Source organism: Equus przewalskii, chromosome 10, assembly GCF_037783145.1.
Source record: "Equus przewalskii isolate Varuska chromosome 10, EquPr2, whole genome shotgun sequence".
In the NCBI taxonomy this organism is placed as follows: Eukaryota; Metazoa; Chordata; class Mammalia; order Perissodactyla; family Equidae; genus Equus; species Equus przewalskii.
In genome coordinates, this window is record NC_091840.1 from 16911828 (window position 1) to 16933366 (window position 21539).

Below are 21539 nucleotides of genomic sequence, written 5' to 3' on the forward strand. Positions count from 1 at the left end.
AAAACTTGTATATGAATGTTCATAGGAGCATTATTTATAATAGATAAAATGTGGAAACAACTGAAATGTCCATTAACCAATGAATGGATAAATAAAGCGTGATATATCCATACAATAGAACATTATTCAGCAATAAAAAGAAACAAAGTATTAATACATAACACAACAGGGATGAACTTGGAAAACACTGTGCTAAGTGAAACTAATTACAAAGGACCACATATTGTATGATTCCACTGTTACAAAACGTCCAGAACAGGCAAATCAGTGGAGACAGAAAATAGATTAGTGGCTGCCAAGGGCTGAGGGTGATGAAGGAATTGGAAGCTGACTGCTAATGAGTGCAGGGTATCTTTGGGATAATAAAAATGTTCTAAAATTGACTGTGGTGATGGATGCACAACCTTGTGAATATCCTAGAATCCATTGAATTGCACACTTTATTAGGTTAATTGTATAGTATATGAATATATCTCAGTAATGTTGTTAAAAATTGCTTCACCCAAATTTTCAGCTTTATTTAACAATAAAATTAAGGAAGAACAGCCTTTATCAATATGATAAACTTGTCCCGTCCAGTAGGCCTACTATGCCAAAACATAAATATATCTTTACTTTCTTTTTAATTCTGACTTTAACTTTAATTTCCTCCATTGCTGTCTTATCTCTCTTTTTTCCTTGTTATGATATAAGGCAATTAGCGGCCTGATGGGTAACAATAGACATTTGTTAACTCTGATGGCAACTTATACCTGAAGAGTTGCTTGGATTCTAAAATAAACTCTAAATGACACTGCTAGTTTTTATATGTAACTTAAATTTTAGTTTTTAAAAAATGTTCTTCTATCATGTTTTAGAAGAAATTAAAATTTTCATAGAGATCCACAAAAATCCAAGCTTCCTGGAAGCTCCCACAGATACTTGTATGGCTCACCATCAGTTGGCAGTACTTTCAGCAGCTTCTCTAATTCCTTATCCGTGAGCTCAATTCCAAGATTCTCCAAAATACTTTTTAGATCACTAGACTCAATCTTCTCACCTTGAAAAATAGGAGATTGGGTATGTATGCATACATCATCATTTGAGATAACAGCAATTATTTCTAACTACAAGTTATTCTATGATGATTAATACCATCCCAATTTTCAGGTTGAAGACTAAAGTAAAGACAAAACTTTTCAACTATAGAATCAATATATAGGTTAAATCAAATTTATTTCCTTAATAAAAACAAGAAAGTTTCTCCTAAAATTAGGGAAATACTACTTCCAGAATAAAATATGATCAGTTAATTAAAAAAAGATGCTTATACGAATTTTTCTTCAAAAAGTATTTTACTTTAAAAAATAAGAATTATATGATGAATACAATGAAGACATTATCTAGATCATTTTTAGGTTTCACTGTCTGATTTGCTGTGCCACTGCATAGATTTTTCTGTGCCATTCTACACTGTGGTTATTAAACATTGGTGAATTGAATCATATTATTGTCATAAACAACAGAGATGATAGAATTTGAAAGCAAGAAATGGTATGGTACTTTCATTCTAAAAACTTAGATAATTTTATATCAATATATGGAGCATTAGAGGCAAATATTTCATTAATAAGTATAGAGAAATACTAGAATTTACAAGTCAATGATAGAATAATGGGAAATATCTGGGAAAAAATTAATGTAGATAACTGCAATCCTAATTTTACAGTTACTTTTCACTCACCTGTAAAATCTAAGACTTTTTCCATCAGTGTTTCTAGAGGAATTTTCTTATCAACTACAGGAGAGGATCAAAATCACATTGAGATATAATACAAAAGTTTGTGAAAAAACAGGAATAACTTTTGCACTTATTATGTGTTAGGCACCGTCCTAATTGTTTTTTATATTTATTTAACAAATACTTATCGAACATACTTTCTAGATTACTATTTTACCCAATTTTTACGCTTTTAACAAGTAGGAAAAAAAGAAAATTCTAATTATGAAAACCATACAATTGCACTGATCCAATTTCTGGACTATAATGTCTCAAACTTATCTGTGTTAGTAAGGGGAACTAATTCAGAAGTGGGTACATCTCAAGAATCTGCATTCTTGTATTCAAAATTTGAAAGGCTCTACTACTAACCATGACACTTGTAGAGAGCATGAAAGTCACACATATCACAAATATCAAAGACCAAGGTTTTAATTTCGACTTTGTTAACTGGATGCTCATAAACTCAAATGACATTCTCTATGTTTTGGTCATTGACAGTATCACCACACTGCTCTTCCCCCTTCTTCTTATGGAAAATGGCATTTCTTCCCTTATATATACTCAAAGGTTCTTTTAACTAAACTCTCTGTAGGATAAATATCGTATCTGATAACATGCTTACCACCAACATGTATATTTTGAGTCAGATCTTTAAGTTCCGTATCTGCAAGTTTGACACCCAGGTTATTCAGAATGGTGTCCAGGTTGTTGATATTGACCTTCCCACCTAAGTAAAGTAACAATCCATAAAGAATATTAAATAACTCCAAAAGAGAAGTTCTTAAACTTTTTTGATACACATATCCCATTGTGAATTTCTTGAGCAGTATATGATTACTCACAAAGTTCACACACTATTTCTGGCAGATTATGTACTCACTAAAGCCTATTGAAGGATTCCCTCAAAATCTACTAACTTAAGGTTAAGAATGTTTGCTCTAAAGGGAAAAAATAAACTAACTAATGTTCAACAATTTTAGCACAGAGACCAAATATTTTAAGCCTACAAAAAAGTCAACTTTGAAGTTAGAATTAAGGCCACTTCCTTTGAGACTTGTCTTGGGGGACAGCCTACACAACACAAAGTTTTAAATGGCATTCAATAAATGCTCAGAGAATTCTGGTTTTGGAGGCAAACATTCTTTACTTCTAAGTGATATGTGGGTCGACTTTTGATGAATGAACTCCCAGCTTAATTTTTTTCCTGCTACTTACTAAATTACTTGAATTGCTGCTGATCATTTTTGCTTTTTTTTTTCTCTACAAACTCAAAATTTGATATTTCTTTTCCTGAAAAGTTTGGAAAAATCAAAAGAGTGTGTGGGACTTCAATTCCAAAATAGAACATGAGATTCATCTGCTAAAGTAAAGACTGAGCTCTAAAAAAGTATAAATTTACAATCAGTATATATGACAGATGGCAGCATTCACAAATTCAACATCTTGAAAACAGTAGAATCTGAGGATCGTATATTCATTTGCATTCTCATTATGTTTCTCACTCACCTTTAAGAGACTTCACACCTTCTAGCAACCTGTTCTTAAAGATCTTGTTATCATCTATAAAAAGGGGCACAATTCAGATCATAGAGAAATGATGCAGCTATTCACTAAAATTATTTCAGGAAAGCTGAGATTTTCATGATTTGCTGCAGAAATTTCTCACATTAAAATAAAATTTGAGAGAAAATTAGGGAAAATTTGTAATACAGTGAATCCACCCAAAAGTTAGCACACAAGGCACTCTACAATATGCACAACTCTCTTTTTGCGTGTGTGATTCCGCCCCTCACCTTTTATCCCCTTCTAGTTTAACATCATCTCTTTTCCTTTCTTATTTCCCACAATCACCTATACGTATCTAAGAGGTAAGGGTAACCTTAGAAATTTCTTCCCCTTGATGGCATGATTCAACGTGATAGAGATGTTTATTCCAAAACTAAGAGCTAAACTGCAAAGATGGGAATTTCCCTCAGGAACATTTAAATTATCTTGAGACGGGTTTTTATTTTTTTTGCATCTTAGCAAATGGGAATAGTTTGAGTTTTCAAAAAAAGCTTAAAAGAACCCTTTAAGGTCACATCAGTATTTGAAATGCTTACCATTTAAAGGCAGGTTTTTCACCAGTTCCAAGCATTCCTTATCTGTGAGCTCTATTCCAATGTTTTCCAGAATAGTTTTCACATCTTTGACATCAACCTCCCCTCCTTAAAAAAGACAGACATCATTACATATATGAATTTAAAGGTTCATCTAATGATTCCAAATAGGGAAAATTAGTCTATGGCTATAGCATGACTAGGTACAGGATGAAGAGCAAAGGCTAATGAGACGTCTCCAAGTACACTGACTACGACATTCACTGAAAAATAATTTGATCTCTGAATGCTAATAAAAGAAAGTACAATCATAATGACAATGGCAAGGCAACTCTGAACCCAGTGAAATCTACATTAAGTATCTCTTTTTTCAATTAGAATATTGTAATGACAGTCAAATAATTGTATCAACTAAGGTAAGATCTGTTAGTCTCATCTTTATAAGTTATCAGGAGTCTTTACAAAAGGACTTCACCTATTATTTTACTGATATAGAATTTGGCTGTTCTAAAAAAGAAGAGAGTAAAATATATAAATGAAAAATACATCAGAAAATAAGTGAATTGCTAGTAATTGTTTTAAACAGTTAATAAATAAGGAGATAAATGCCATAACTACCATGGCAATTAAGGGATAATGAAAAAATATAATTACTGTAAATACTAAACATCTTAGATTTATAAATTCTTACTTACCTGTAGTAGCTTTTACTCCGTCCATCACCTGTTTCAGACCAACCTTCCCATTAGCTATAAGAAAAGACTCAATGAAGATAATATCACAAGCTCAGAAAACAAACTTCAGACATATATTTTGTCGAAACAATCCCACTCAAATTTTCCTACAGTTTTATTTTACCTGAGATCATTTATTAAATGGCTGGATCTCATGTAAGTAAGGTGATCTACATTAATATAAAGGTTTCTTATATTTTAGAATCTGGGTCAGGAAAAGTATACTTTTCCTAGTATTTGGAAGCCATTATAAGCCACAGCTGAAGATATTATTGGAGTTAGCCAGGTAGTCTGGTAACTTTACTTCATGTACCAACAAACAGAACCTGGTATGTTCTAAGAGGTTCGTGCAGGAGGTAATGCATGAACTATATCAGTGTATTAGTAGAGAGTGATCAGAAATACAGAAGGATAGAAGAGACTTCACATGGAGGAAAGGTTGAGAAAAGAGAAAGGCTAGGGATATCCTGCTATGTATGTGAAACTACAAGTAGTTCAACATGACTTGAGGAAAAAATGAGAGAAGATATGATATCAGAAGGCAGATGGAGCTCGAAGGTCTTGTGCGCTATGATAAGAATCTTTGAATTCATTGTAGAGTGAAGATTTCAGTAGACAGAGGGATGGACAGAACAATGGGCCAGTTGACTTCATTTACAGATTTTCATATCCCTATTCTTTTGCTTTCTTGTTAATCTACATCTATTAGAATCCTAACAGCACCCTCTGTAATTATTGGTATATCTAAGGAAAGATAATGCTGATTTCAGATTAATTATAATGAAGCTCCAAGATTCATTCTGTCTTTAACATTGGGCTCTCCTCCAAATTTTCTAACAGGTATCTGTCAATTAAATATATTTTTTAAACATATGAGATATAAGGCAAAGACAGAAAGATGCCCTGAAGATACCTATAGTGCTCACCATCAACTTGTAGGTTTTCTGACAGATTTGCAAGTTCCTCTTCTGTGAGCTCGATTCCCAATCTTTCTAGAGTACTGTCCAGGTTATTTACATGAACCTTGCCCCCTTAGGAAAGAGACAATGTAGAAACATGAAAAAAGTGTACTGTACCAAAATTTTGCATGAGTAATATTATTTTTAGTATCTTGAATGACTGTGGTGGTTTTGTACCTCATCAACTTAGCTAAGTTGAAACTATATTTCCAAGAATTTCCTTTCCTGTATGGCTTTATTTATTTATAATTTATCATTTACTTATTTTTAAAGACAATTGCATAATTGCTTCTAGACCCATAATCAGACTCAAGGTCCAGCAGGCCTCTGGTAGTAAGATACCAAGTCTGACTTGTAAAGAGTTGGAATACACTTCAAAAGAACTGTAAAAGTTTTACTAATTTATATGGTTAGAATAGATCCCAAGGGTTTTTGACCTGGGTGGAAAACAGATAATGTTAGATTGAGCTGAATTTGATGATATGGGTGTATTATAAGCAGAGAGTCTGAATTCATTGTGTTAGCTCAAGTGGCTAGGAATGGCTCTAACAGTTTGCCGAGTCATTTGACTGAAGCTGAGGCCCAAAGATGGCCTATACTAAGTGAAGCTGAAATGTCTGAACTTCCTTGGTACACTATAGAGCAACATTGTTCAAAGAAACATAATTTAATCCACAAATGTGAGCCACAGATGTAGTTTTAAATTTGCTAAGAGTCATATTAAAAAAGTAAAAAGATAGATGAAATAAATTTTAATAAATTTTATTTAATCCAATATTTCTAACAAATTATCATTTCAAATGTAACCAATATAAAAATGATTAATTAGCTATTTTACATTTTTTGTGCTAAGACTTTGAAGTTCAGTGTGTATTTTACACTTACAGCACATCTCAATTTGGACTAGTCACATTTCAAGTGTTCAGTAATTACATGTGGCTAGTGGCTAGTGTACTGGATGGCACAGTTATAGAAGAAAGTATCTAAAAGAATGCGAGGATCAGAATGCTGGAGTGGAATTATCACGTAAGACCTGCTCACTCACCTTCTCACTGTGTTCCCTGGGAAGGTCTAGAGCAGGGCTTCAAATGAGGCTTTGGAGACCACGCCAGTCTGAAGTCACTATTCAACTCTGCCATTGCAGTGCAAGAGCAGCCACAGACAGTACATACACAAGAGTGTCTGTGTTCCAACAGAGCTCTACCTTTATTTATAAAACATGTGGCAGATTGGATTTAGCCCAAAGTCTGTAGTTTCCTGACCTCTGATCTAGAGGATATCTTTATCAAGGCTGCAAGAAATACATTCATTAGGAGATCCCAGCATCCTTGACAAGCTCTGTGGTAGCTATTCTCTGTAGGCCAGAAATGATGGTGGAAATGCTGCCAATGAACCAAGTTCTCTGAATTCAGTGTTGATAATGGAATCTTGGGGTGGAAGGAGCCAAGTTGTGGCACTAAATTGCCAGAGACAAGATGGATATGGTTACCATAAAAGGCAGTAGGGTCAAGGCAGCAATCAGAATGGTTTAACTCATAAAGATATTTGGCATTGCATAAATAATTGTGGTACCCCCAGAGCAGAAACAGAGGGACAGCCTACTAAAGATTTGCTTGGTCTGAATAAGCAAAAAAGTTCTAGATCTGGTGAACAAAAGTCTACCTTGAATAACAACGAAAGAGAGCTATAGCCCCTCAATCAATTCCCAGACGTTGAACCAATTAACAAGAGTTAGAGCCCCTTGATTGAAGAGGAGAACAGGTCTCCTTGAAGATGGCATCTGGAGACTTATCTCAGGATAACTGTGCATTGGAGAAGGGGATATAAGCAGACTTTTTTGGGAAGTACTGTACACTGGCTCTGAACCAAAATGTGACCGTGGTCCACCATCCAGAGTAGGGGTTTATGGGAGTAAGGTAAGCATTATCATAGAGTTTTGGCTTGGTTCCGTCACACAATAGATCTGGAGGATCATTGAAATGACCCTGTGGTCATTTCCCCAATTCCAGATGCAGAGTTGGAATAGACATACTGAGCAATTGGCAGAATTCCCACATATGTTCCCTGACTTGAGGATAAGTGCTGTTATATTAGGAAAGATCCAGTAAAATTGTCTTCACTTACCCAAATTATAAACCAAAAGCAATATGACATTTCTTAAGAGGTAGCAGAGATTAGTACTACCATAAAGAATTTGAAAGATGCAAGGGTGGTGATTCTTATCATATTCCCATTCAATTTGCCTATATGATCTGTGCAGAAGACAGCTCTTAGAGAATGACAATTGATTATTGCAAACTTAATTAGGTGGTCGCTCCAATTGCAGCTACTATTCCAGATGTGGTTTTGTTACTGATGCAAATCAACAATATCTCCTGACACCTAGTATGTAGTCATTGATCTGGTGAATGCTTTTCTTCTTTATGCTTATTAGTAAGAACCATATGAAGCAGTTTTCTTTCAGCTGGTACAGCTAGCAATATACCTTTACTGTCCTATCTCAGGGCTATATCAACTCTTCAGTCCTAGGTCATAATCTAATCTGTAGGGACCTTGATCTCCTCTTCATTCCATAACACATCATGCTGGCCCATTATACTGATGATGAAATGCTGATTGGACCTGGAGAGCAGGCAGTAGCACCTAATCTAGATAATTTGGTAGGGCACATGCATGTCAAAAGGTTGAAAACAAAGCCCACAAAAATTCAAGGACTTACTACTTTGGTTAAATTCCAAAGGTCCTGCTGTCTAGGACAATTAAAAAATAACCCTTCTTGGGGCTGGCCCCGTGGCCGAGTGGTTAAGTTCGCGCGCTCCGCTGCAGGCGGCCCAGTGTTTCGTCGGTTCGAGTCCTGGGCGCGGACATGGCACTGCTCGTCGGACCACGCTGAGGCAGCGTCCCACATGCCACAACTAGAGGAACCCACAACGAAGAATACACAACTATGTACCGGGGGGCTTTGGGGAGAAAAAGGAAAAAAAATAAAATAAAAAAAAAAAAAAAAAAAAAAACCCTTCTAAGGTGATACGGAAGCTGGATGGAGCCTTTGGAAGAACACTGACAAGAGATTTTCACATTCTGAGGTATATGGGGTAACTATTCAAGTTCAAAACTGATTCAGCTTGAACTACAAAGCCTGACTTATGGCCTACCAAACATACATTGTACATCTGCTTTGCCATTAAAGTAAGGAATCTCTCTTGAGATAAAGAATGCATACTTCCCCTCCTATGCCCTACTGGTAACAACGCTCTATTGGTAATGCCCAGATTAGTCTCTTTCCTGTTATCATGGTCATGTTGATCTGCTAATTTGCAACCAAATACCTATTTGAAAATCTATCCTGAATGCGTTTAATGTACCTTCTTTGTTCTAAAAAGATATAAGACTGTACTGAAACCCATGCTTCTCTGGAACGCCTTGTAAGGCCTTCCTGGGTTATAATCCTCACTCTGGCTCATAATAAACTCACCCCAATTTTTATTTACAGGTTGGTTATAGACTATTTGTGTCAACAACACTATGGGTGAATCCAGCAAAGATCTTTAGGATTTTTGATCAAGGATATGACATTCTCTGCAGATAATTATTTTACTTTTGAGAAACAGTTTCTAGCTTGCTACCTAGCCCTCAGGAGGCTGAATACTTGCCCAATGATCACTAAGTTACCATGCAAACTGAGCTGCCCATCTTGAAGTAGATATTATCTGACCCATCAAATCATAAAGTTGGGCATGCATGACAGCACCCTGTTAACAAATGAAAGTGTTTTATACAGGATTGGGCTTAAGCAGATCCTGAAAGCATAAGTAAACTGCATGAGCAAGGAGCCCAGATGCCCATGCCCACTCCTCTTTGTATATTGCCTCTTTTCTTTCAATCTATAGCTAGGTTTTGTGAAGAATTCTCCATGGGAGGAATGACATCATCAAAATGGTGATATAGGAGTTTTCTACTGTCTCACCCTCTAAGAACAATCACCATGGACAAGAGAGCCTTTGAAGTCCAGGAGTCCAGTGGAGAAGTTCTGTCACACCTTTGGAGCAAAAAACCCAAGACTGATACACTGAAGAGAGTAAGAGGAACAGTTTCACTTTACCCTCATCAGTCCTCCCCAAAGACAGCACAGTGCAATGCCAAGAGAGACCTTCTAGGCTCATGAATTCTCCCATGGAGGGAAGCAAGAGCATGTGAGTGAGCACCCAGCTTCCCCAGCTACGCAAAATGCTGTCAAATGATGCTCACCCCATCCAAATCACTGAGTCATGAACTGCATGACTCGGGGGAAGACAGCAGCCAAGTCATGGAATAAAAAGTATCAAAGGGATGTGGATCCTACTAACTGCTTGGCAGATTCCACCAGGAAGCCCACCCATGAGCCTTTGGAGATGCCTGAAGATCTGCCCAACTGGCCATGGGCACCCCTAATGCTCTGTGCACCTCCCCCATCCCTGTGGTTGGCTCCCTGTGTGTGCCCCCAACAGCAGCAAGAGCAAGCCTTTGCAGATGGCTAATGATCATGCTCAGAAAGCCAGCCCAACTAAGCATGATGGGAAAAAGCACAGAAACCCGAGAATTTAGATCACTCAGGGAAAGCAAACAAGAGGCTGTCAGCATCTGGCCTGGCTTTGTAGGCATACAATCTTAAGAATTCCCCCTCAAGAGGGAACAAGAAGAATGGAGCGGACATATCTGTAGAAATGGTCTGAGAAAGCCTCAGAATCCTTTACAGGATTGATGGAGGCATTTCTCTCCTGAAGCCAGTCAGAAAATACTGGAGGAGGTGATGCTTCTTCAAATGTGAAGACAGCAACACAAGGCTTCAAGGAACACGAAAAATCAAGGAAACATGACACCACCAAAGGAACACAATAGTAACCAACCCCAAAGAAATGGAGATATGTGATTTGTCCAATAAAAATTTCAAAGTAGTTGTTTTAAGGAAGCTCAGTGAGCTACCAGAAAATACAGAAAGACAATTAAATGAAATCAGGAAAACACTAAAGAAGAAAATGAGAGGTTTAATAGAGATAGAAATCATGAAAAAGAGCCAAATAGAAAATCTAGAACTGAAGAATACAATGAATGAAATAAAAAATGCAACAGAGAGCATTAACAGAAGACTGGATCAAACAGAAGAAAGAATCTGTGTGGTAGAAGAAAGATCATTTGAAATTACCCAGTTAGAGGAGGAAAAAGAGTGAAGAAAACCTATATGAACTACGGGATGCCAGTAAGAGAAACAATCTATGTAATACTGAGTCCCAGAAGGAGTAGAGAGAGAGAGAAAGGGGCAGAATGCTTATTTAAAGAAATAAAGGATGAGAAGTTCCCAAATCTGGCAAGAGAGTTGGACAGCCAAGTTCATAAGATTCTTAGGTCCCCCCAAAACTTCAACCACAAATGAATTTCTCCAAGATGTATTATAGTAAAACTGTCTAAAATCAAAGACAGAGATTCTGGGGATTGAATATACAGTATGGTGACTATATTTAACAATATCATATTATATACTTGAAAGTTTCTAAGAGAGTAGATCTCAAGTATTTTCACCAAAAAAAAATTATGAGAGGTGATGGATGTGATAATCATTCTGCAATATAGTGTGCATCAGGCCAACATGTTACATGTCAATTGCATATCAACTAAGTGGGAAAAAAAAAAAAAGAATATCCTATGACCAATTGACTGAAGAAAGGAAAAAACTGGGTCTGGGCCACTTTGTCTTCCTCTTGCTATGAATCAACAAGTAAAGAAAGGGATGACTTTGCTGGTTGGAGTGACTGATCCTGACCAATACAGGGAAATTGAGCTACTACCTCTCAAGAATCTAGGACACCTATTGGTATTCCCTTGTCCTGTGATTAAAGTTAGTTGTAAATTAAACAACTCAATACAATACAGGCGGGACTGATAATGGTCCTTATCTTTCAGGAGTAAACTTTAGGATCACCCACCAGGTAAGGAGGTAGGAGCAGCCAAAGGGTTTAGTGAGGTAAAAAGCAATATAAAATGTAAGTGAAAGAAGAAAGATATTATGCCAGCTACAACCACACGACCAGTTGCTAAAAGACTGCACAGAATTGTAATACTTATGAGTATTTCTATATTACTTTCATATAAACATATTTGTGAATATTTTAGCCAATTCTTTTCTTTTTATCTCCTCTCCCATCCAACCATCATTTATATAAGATTTGTTAAGAGTAGGTAGCCTTATATGTCATTGTTTAAGTAGAGGATGTCAAGGAGGAATGTGACTCAATTAGAAAATAAATGGATATAATCTAGAGATGGATGAAGTGATAGCAGGGATTTTCTGAGAAGAGGGTTAGCATAGTTTTGGTTGTATGAGAAATGGTCATTATTGTTTTTATTTGAAATATAAGAAGAGTTAAAGAGGTATGTATGGGTGCCAAATTGCCAAGGGATGGATGGTGATAGATTTTCATTGTGTCAAATTAGTTAAGCTGGAATTATATTTATATAAATTCCTTATATACTTCTGGCTGGCCACAGAAAATTTTGCATGATATTTGGAAGGCAGAAGTGAAGCAGCTGCTATTACAGTTTAAAGGCTGGTGCAGGGAAGGTGCCATTACAGCTCACGATATTGTTGTTAATCTCCTGGTTCACCTTATTGGCATGGGATGGAAGCCAACTAGAACTTCTGGCTCTTGCCACATCTCCTTTAGACACTCCTAGTCTTGGGCTAGGCACATGTACATCTCCATGAAGAAGAATGCCAGTTTCTTTTGCAAGTCACTCATATTCTTAAGGGTGGGGGAAGTAAGATAGATAGACATAGATTCCAGTTTGTACTCATGGGTTCTAGTTTGTCCATGTTCTCTCCAACTCTTTCATGTCCAGTTTTTCTTTCAGAGTGCTGGCCTTTGTGACTACAGTGAATTCAGGACTTTAGGACCACCACCAGAAGGAAAAACAACACTTTTCATATACTTCTTCACCAGCTCTCACAATTGTATAAAGTCTAATCCTTATAATAAATCCCTTATTTTATGTCACTCATAGAGATTTTACTTCCCTAACAAGTCTTAACTAATATGATGGCCATACATTCTTTTAAAATAAAACAAAACAAAAAATACAATGTATTTTTTGTCTTTGTATAACTACCATTTAAACAAAGCTAAAATCCCAAATAGACTTATCCAAGTATACAGAGAAAGTCAATAAAATAATTAAAATTAAATCTTGTCTTAGTAAGAAAACAATATTAAGGGGTTTAGGCAAGTGGCACTGTAGACAACAAACCTAGTACTTGTACACAATAAATAGAGGCTATATATATATTTTTTGCCCAAGTTTCTATATTAACTACTTATACAATTGACCAAATTCCTTGGGTAAAGCTAATCCCTCACTTCACTTATGCTGTGCTTTCCTGGGTTTGATTGTTTTTTGAGGGGAAGGGAATGTACAGAGTTGAAAAAACTGCAAGAGTGGAACTTCCTACTATATAATATATGCTGTTATCAGGTAAAATGTGGATAGACTGAAAGAATTATAAATAAGGAATTATACCAAAGTGAGGAGCCAGGATTCATAATTAAATGGTATAAAGTTGGGGAATGTCAGACAATATGACTTTTAATTGGGTTTCTTACTCACTGTTGAGAGACTTCAGACCCTTCAGCAACCTCTTTTCATATACCTTTCCAGCAGCTGTAAGAAAAAACATAATTTATGTAATGGTGAAACTAACATGAAATCACAAAGGTGGCATGAATTAAATAATTTCAGAAATAACATTTTAAGAAGAGTTGTCTCTAATTTTTATTCTATTTCGTCTAAAACAACGAAGTTAGGGAAGAGAAACTTTCTCATTGTGACAAACCTTTCCATTCCGGTACCTGAGAGTCAATTTGCTCAAACATAACTATTGCTTCCCTTTCTTTTTACTTCTGCTTCCTATCTTCATTTTATCATTGATCTCTTATTTTTCTTTTTTTCTTTATGATATAAGCAAGTTAGAGGCTTGAGGGGTAACAACACGTTTAGCTGTTAATGTCAACTTTTGTCTGAAGGGTTACTTAACTTCCAATATAAATTCTAAATGACAATGACAAGGTTCCTGTATAACTTAGAACTCATTGTCCTTAATATTTTTTTCTTTCTCACTTTTAGAGGAAAATAAACAGAAACAGAATTTGAGATTTTTACACAGACTTAAAGACACAAATAAATGAGGTTCCTAGATGGCCTCTGTGATTTCTATGATGGCTCACCATCAATTGGCAGTGTTTCCAGCAGCTTCTCTTTTTCCTTATCTGTGAGCTCAATCCCCAGGTTTCCCAGGACATTTTTGAGGTCACTAGAATCAATCTTTTCTCCTTTCAAAAGAGTGGATGGTAGACATAGGAACTTTAGGTACTATGGTATTATCTTAAGTTATAAAATATGTTCTATGCAGGTTAATGATACCCCAATTTCAAGAGGAAGGGCTAAGTAAAAAGAAATATTCTCAATTGTCAAATCACTGGGCATGTCTTATGGTATTTATAAAATACTATATTTAATATAAATTAACTAGAATTTTCCCTAAAGTTGGAAAATACAACTTCCAGAATAAAATCTGATCAATAAATTAAGATAACAGATTCTTATACAAAATTATTCTTCAAAAATATTTGATCCTTGGGTGAGAATTAGTTGATGATTTCAGTGAATACATTATCTTGATTATTTCTAAGCTTCACCATGTCATTTTTCTCTTTTTCTATATGTTTCTGGATTATGTTTATTTGAACACTTGTGAAGCAAGGCATATTGTTGGCAAAAACAACATAGAATTTAGGATTTCAAACTGACATATAGTCTTGTATCCTATTGCAAAAGTTTTCCTAATGTCAGTCTGAGGGACTTTTAGATGCATATATTTCATAATAAAACATCAGAATTTAGTAAGATACTAGAAATACCACCGAAGAACAAAATTTTTTTTATTGCAGTAACATTGGATTATAACACTATATAACTTTCAGATGTACATCGTAATATATTTCCAATTCTCTGTAGATTACATCATGTTCATTACCCAAAGACTATAATCCATCACCACACGTGTGCCCAGCCACCCCCTTCCCCCTCCTCCCTCCCCCCTTCCCCTCTGGTAACCACCAATCCAATCTCTGTTGCTATGTGTTTGTTTGTCATTGTTTTTATCATCTACTTATGAGTGAGATCATATGGTGTTTGACTTTCTCCCTCTGAAAAATATGGAATGCTTCACGAATTTGCGTGTCATTCTTGCTGAAGAACAAAATTTAATATAAAAGACTGAAATCCCAGATTTACATCAACTTCTCATTTACCTGTAAAAGCTTTCACTTTATTCATCAATGTTTCTAGAGAAATCTTCTTGTCAACTGTAGGGGAAGATTAAAGTCACACTGAGATAAAAAGACTCACAATATATTGTGAAAGACAGCATGGGAGTAAAGATAATAAATCCTCATTTATTACGTGCCAGGCACTATCCTAGGTGCCTGACATATACCTGCTTAAGAAATATTTATGAAATAATATTTTCTATGCTATTATTTTATCCAACGTATATTACCTTCAGTAGCATTAAAAAGAAAACCTAAGGCTAAAAAAAAACCATTGCAATAATATAAATTTTACGTATAGTTCTTAAAAAATTTTTTTTATTAGGTATACTTGACATACAACATTATATTACTTTCAGGTATACAACGTAATGATTTGATATTTGTATATATCGTGAAATGATCACAATAAGTCTATTTAATAACTATGTCATTATACATAGTCACAGAATTTTTTTTCTTGTAATGAGAACTTTGTTCTCAATTATTTTGTTGAGGTCATAGTGGTTTATAACATCAAGAAATTTCAGGTATACATTATTATTTATCAGTTTCTGTATAGACTGCATTGTGCTCACCACGAACAGTCTAATTTTTAGCCATCACCATATATATGTGCCCCTTTTCTCCTTTTACCCATCCCCCAACCCCCTTCTTCTCTGGTAACCATTAATCTGTTCTCTTTATCCATTTATTTGTTTATCTTCTACAGATGAGTGAAGTCATGCGGTGTTTGCCTTTCTTTGCCTGGCTTATTTCACTTAACATAATACTCTCAAGGTCCATCTATGTTGTTGCAAATGGGACGATTTTGTCTCGTTTTATGGCTGAGTAATATTCCATTGTATATATACACCACATCTTCTTTATCCATTCATCCCTTGATGGGCACTTGGGTTGCTTCTGTGTCTTGGCTATTGTGAATAATGCTGCAATGAACATAGGGGTGCACAAATCTCTTTGAATTATTGATTTCAAATTCTTTGGATAAATACTGAGTAGTGCAATAGCTGGATCATATGGTAAATATCCATTTTTAATTTTTTGAGAAATCTCCAGACTATTTTTCATAGTGACTGCACCAGTTTTATTCCCACCAGCAGTGTATGAGGGTTCCCTTTTCTCCACATTCTCTCCAACATTTGCTATTTTTTGTCTTGTTAATTATATCCATTCTGACAGGTGATATCTCATTGTAGTTTTGATTTGCATTTCTCTAATAATCAGTGATGTTGAACATCTTTTCACGTGCCTGTTGGCCATCTGTATATCTTTTTTGGAAAAATCTACTCATCTCTTCTGCCAATTATTTGATTGAGTTGTTTGTTTTGTTGTTGTTGAGTTGTATGAGATCTTTACATATTTTGGAAATTAACCCCATATGATTTGGTTATCCAATAGGATATTATCCCATGGGATATATGATTTGCAAATATTTGCTCCCAATTGGTGCATTGTCTTTTCGTTTTGTTCATGGTTTCCATTGCCTTGCAGAAGCTTTTTAGTCTGATGTAGTCCCATTTGTTTATTTTTTCTTTTGTTTCCCTTGTTTGAGTAGACATGGTATTCAAAATGATACTGCAAAGACCAATGTCAAGAGTGTACTTCTTGTATTTTCTTCTAGGAGTTTTATGGGTTTAGGTCTTACATTCAAGTCTTTAATCCATTTTAGTTAATTTTTGTGTATGGTGTAATAAAATGGTCTACTTTCATTTTGCATGTGGCTGTTCAGTTTACCCAACACTATTTACTGAAGAGATTTTCCTTGCTTCATTGTATCTTCTTGGTTCCTTTGTCAAAGATTAGCTGTCCATAAACATGTGGTTTTATTTCTGGGCTTTCAATTCTGTTCCACTGATGTGTATGTCTGTTTGTGTGCCAGTACCATGCTGTTTTGATTACTACAGCTTTGTAGTATATTTTGAAGTCACTGATTGTGGTGCCTCCAGCTTTGTTCTTTTTTCTCAGGATTGCTTTGGCTATTTGGGATATTTTGTTGTTCCATATAAATTTTAGGATTCTTTGTTCTATTTCTGTGAAGAATGTCACTGGGATTCTGATTGGGATTGCATTGAATCTGTAGATTGCCTTACGTAATATTGACATTTTAACTAAGTTTATTCTTCCAATCCATGAGCACAGAATATCCTTCCATTTCTTTATGTCATCTTTGATTTCTTTTAATAATATCTTATAATTTTCAATGTAAAGGTCTGTCACCTCCTTGGTTAAATTTATTCCTAGATATTTTATTCTTTTTGTCGCAATTGTAAATGGGATTGTATTCCTGAGTTCTCCTTCTGTTAGTTCATTATTAGAGTATAGAAATGCAACTAATTTTTGTAAGTTGATTTTGTACCCTGTAACTTTGCTGTAGGTGTTGATTATTTCTAATAGTTTTCTGATGGATTATTTAGGATTTTCTATATATAAAATCACATCATCTGCAAACAGTAAGTTTCACTTCTTCAAGGCCAATTTGGATTTCTTTTTCTTGTCTAATTGCTCTGGCCAAAACCTCCAGTACTACGTTGAGTAGGACTGGTGAGAGTGGGTGGGCACCTTTGTCTTGTTCCTGTTCTCAGAGGGGTGGCTTTCATTTTTTCACCATTAAGTATGATATTGGCTGTGGGTTTGTCATATATGGCCTTTATTATGTTGAGGTACCTTCCTTCAGTACCCATTTTATTTAGAGTTTTTTCATCATAAATGGATGTTGGATCTTGTCAAATGTTTTCTCTGCATCTATTGAGATGATCACGTGATTTTTATTCCTCATTTTGTTAATCTGATGTATCACATTGATTGATTTGTGAATGCTGAACCATCCCTGCATCCCTGGTATAAATCCCACTTGATCACAGTGTATGATCCTTTTAGTATATTGCTGTATTTGGTTTCCCAATATTTTGTTGAGTTTTTTTACATCTATGTTCATCACCAATATGGGCCTGTAATTTTCCTTCCTTGTGTTGTCTTTGTCTGGTTTTGGTATCAGGGTGATGTTAGCCTCATAGAATGAGTTAGAAAGTGTTCAATCATGAGTTTTTTGGGCTAGTTTGAGAAGGATAGGTATTAAATCTTCCTTGAATGTTTGGTAGAATTCTCCAGGGAAGCCATCTAGTCCTGGACTTTTGTTTTTTGGGTGGTTTGTGATTATTGTTTCAGATCTTTACTTGTGATTGGTCTGTTCAGATTCTCTATTTCTTCTTGTTTCAGTTTTGGGAGCTTGTATGAGTCTAAAAATTTATCCATTTCTTCTGGGTTATCCAATTAGTTGGCATATAGTTTTTCTTAGTATTCTCTTATAATCCTTTGTATTTCTGTGGTACCTATTGTAATTTCTCCTCTTTTATTTTTAATCTTATTTATTTGAGCCTTCTCTCTTTTTTTCTTAGTGAGTCTGGCTAAGGGTTCGTCAATTTTTTTTTATTTCTCAAAGAAACAGCTCTTAGTTTCATCAATCCTTTTTACTGTTTTTTAGTATCTATTTCATTTATTTCTGCTCTAGTTTTTATTGTTTTCCTCCTTCTGCTGACTTTGGGCGTTGTATTTTCTTCCTTGTCTAGTTCTGTTAGGTGTAGTTTAAGATTACTTATTTGACATTTTTCTTGTTTGTTGAGGTGGGCCTGTATTGCTATGAATTTCCCTCTTAGAACTGCTTTTGCTGCATCCCATAAGAGTTGATATGTTGTATTTTCATTTTCATTTGTCTCCAGATATTTTTTTATTTATTCTTTGATTGCTCCAATGAGCCAATGGTTGTTTAGTCTCCACATATTTGTGACTTTCCCAGCTTTTTTCTTGCAGTTGATTTCTAGTTTCATTGGATTGTGGTTGGAAAAGATGCTTGATATGATTTCAATCTTTTTAAGTTTCTGAGGCTTGCCTTGTTTCCCAACATATGATCTATTTTTCAGAATGTTCCATGGGCACTTGAGAACAGTGTGTAACCTGCTGTTTTTGGATGGAATGTTCTCTATATATATATCTATTAAGTCCATCTGGTCTAGGTTTTCATTTAAGTTCACCATTTCCTTGTTGATTTTCTTTCTGGATTATCTATCCATTGACTTAAGCGGGGTGTTGAGGTCCTCTTCTATTATTGTGTTGCTGTCAACTTCTCCCTTTAGGTTTGTTAATAGTTGCTTTATATACTTTGTTGCTCTTGTGTTAGGGGCATATATATTGATAAGTCTTATGTCCTGTTGGTGGAATATCCCTTTTATCATTATATACTGCCTCTCTTTGCCCCTCATTGTGTTTTTTATCTTGAAGTCTACTTTGTCTGATATAAGTATGGCAATACCTGTTTCTTTTGCTTGCCATTTGCTTGGAGTATTGTCTTCCATCCCTTCACTCTGAGCCTGTGTTTATCTTCAGAGCTGAGGTGTGTTTCCTGAAGGCAGCATATTCTTGGGTCTTGTTTTTTAACTCATTCAGTTACTCTGTGTCTTTTGTTTTTCAATCCATTTACATTTAGAGTGATTCTTTTTCTTTTTTCTTTTTTTTTTAAAGATTGGCACCTGAGCTCACATCTGTTGCCAACCTTGTTCTTTTTTTTTTCTTCTTCTTCTCCCCAAAGCCCCCCAGTACACAGTTGTATATTCTAGTTGCAGGTCCTTCTGGTTGTGATATGTGGGATGCCACCTCAGCATGGCCTGACGAGTGGTGCTATATCTGTCCCTGGGATCTGAGCCAGCCAAACCCCAGGTCACCAAAGTGGAGTGTGTGAACTTAACCACTCAGCCATGAGGCTGGCCCCTAGAGTGATTATTACATGAGGGTTTAATACTGCTATTTTATCTCTTGTTTTCTGGTTTTTCTATACTTCAGTTGTTTCTCTTCTGTTATATTTATGACTACCATTTCAGTTTGGTGATTTTCTCAGCTGTGTATTAATGATTTGTGTCCCTGTTCTGACTTTTATTTTAGTGGTTACCATGAGGTTTGGATGAGAGATCTCGTAGATGAGATAGTTCATTCTATGATAGCCTCTTATCTCCATTAACATAACTGGGTTCCATCCCTTTCCTCTTCCCCTTCTGAGTTATTGTTGTCACAAATTATTCTGTTTTGTGTTGTTTGTGACTGAATTGAAGTATTCAGAGTTATTTTTGATGCTTTCATTCCCTTTATCTTTTATGTTATAATTGTTTGCTAACCTGTTCTGATAGAGAACTGCAATTTTCTGATATTCTATTAACTTCTTGCTCAAGGCTTTATAAACTTTTGCCATTTTGTTTCAGGTATGAGGGTATCCTTGATCATTTCTTGTAGAGAGGTCTAGTGGCAATGAACTCCATCAGCTTTTGTTTATCTGGGAAAGCTTTTATTTTTCCATCGTATCTAAAGGAGAGTTTCACTGGATAGAGTATTCTTGGCTGAAAGTTTGTGTCTTTCAGTATTTTGAATATATCATTCTTTTCTCTCCTATCCTGTAAGATTTCTGCTGAGAAATCCACTGAAAGCCTGATAGGGGTTCCTTTGTAGATTATTCTCTTCTGCTGGCTGCCCTTAATACTTTTTCTTTGTCATTTATTTTTGCCAGTTTTACTATTATATGACTTGGAAGTCTTTTTACATTGATGAAACTAGGAGTTCTATTGACCTCATGTACTTGTAAATCCAGTTCCTTCCCCAGGTTTGGGAAGTTCTCAGCTATTATTTCTTTGAACAAACTCTTTGCTCCCTTCTCCCTCTGGAATATCTATAATCATTATGTTGCATTTCCTATTTTAGTTGGATATTTCTTGAAGAATTCCTTTATTGTTTTTTAAGTCTTAGTTCTCTCTCCTCCATCTGAAGCATTTCTGTTTCTGTCCTCCAAATCACTAATTCTGTCCTCCACAATGTCAGCTTTGTTTTTTAAGAATTCTAGATCATTTTTTAATATCATTCATTGTGTTCTTCATCTCCAGAATTTCTGTTTGTTTGATTTTCTGTTTGATTTTTCTTTGGTGAAGAATTCTTTCTGCTCATTAATTTTATTGCTGAGCTCATTGAACTGTCTTTCTGAGTTTTCTTGTAACTTGTGGAGTTTCTTTACAACAAGTATTTTGAATTCTCCGTCATTTAAAATCCAAATTTCTGTGACTTCAGGATTGGTTTCTGGAGACCTGTCATTTTCCTTTGGCTCTGAAATGTTACTGTAGTTTTTCATGGTGTTTGATGAACTGATCCTCTGCCAAGGCATTTGTAGTAGTATCAGGTCACAGATTCTAACTGCCACCCCTGCAGGGTTGGGGTAGGAGCTGTTTTTTCTGAACCTGCTGTGTATACTGGAAGTTGTGTCAGTAGTGCTCCTCTGCATTTGCCCACTGGCCACAGCCACTTGGCAGGTCACACACACACACGCATAGGTGCTCTGGTGCAGGACCACTGCCTTGGCTGTGGACTGGCTGAGTTGGTGCGCTAGGTGGAAGGGGAGGGGTACTTTCTTTCACGTGCACAGGCCCACTCTCTGCTTGCGGGTGGTTTGCCTGAGCTGTCATGCTTGGTGGGGGCTCCTCCATGAGGGCTGAGTTGCACTACTCAGTGTTGAGTGTTCCTATGAGCAGGGCTGCTGTGGCATGGTGGGCACTCCCATGGGCCAGGCTGCAACTCTGAAAGCAAAAGTGTTCACGTGA

General features: G+C 35.8%; 1 protein-coding gene across 1 annotated transcript in view; it reads right to left on the reverse strand.

Moving 5' to 3' along the window:
• EFCAB3 (EF-hand calcium binding domain 3) overlaps window positions 1-21539 on the reverse strand; it is a 494329-nt gene that overhangs the window by 221932 nt on the left and 250858 nt on the right. Inside the window, exons 64-73 of the mRNA XM_070561747.1 lie at window positions 14893-14946; window positions 13807-13911; window positions 13190-13243; window positions 5522-5626; window positions 4557-4610; window positions 3865-3969; window positions 3269-3322; window positions 2385-2489; window positions 1724-1777; window positions 935-1039 (exon numbers count right to left, since the gene is read on the reverse strand). Coding sequence (XP_070417848.1) covers window positions 935-1039; window positions 1724-1777; window positions 2385-2489; window positions 3269-3322; window positions 3865-3969; window positions 4557-4610; window positions 5522-5626; window positions 13190-13243; window positions 13807-13911; window positions 14893-14946 — 795 coding nt within the window. The remainder of the gene's footprint in view (window positions 1-934; window positions 1040-1723; window positions 1778-2384; window positions 2490-3268; window positions 3323-3864; window positions 3970-4556; window positions 4611-5521; window positions 5627-13189; window positions 13244-13806; window positions 13912-14892; window positions 14947-21539) is intronic.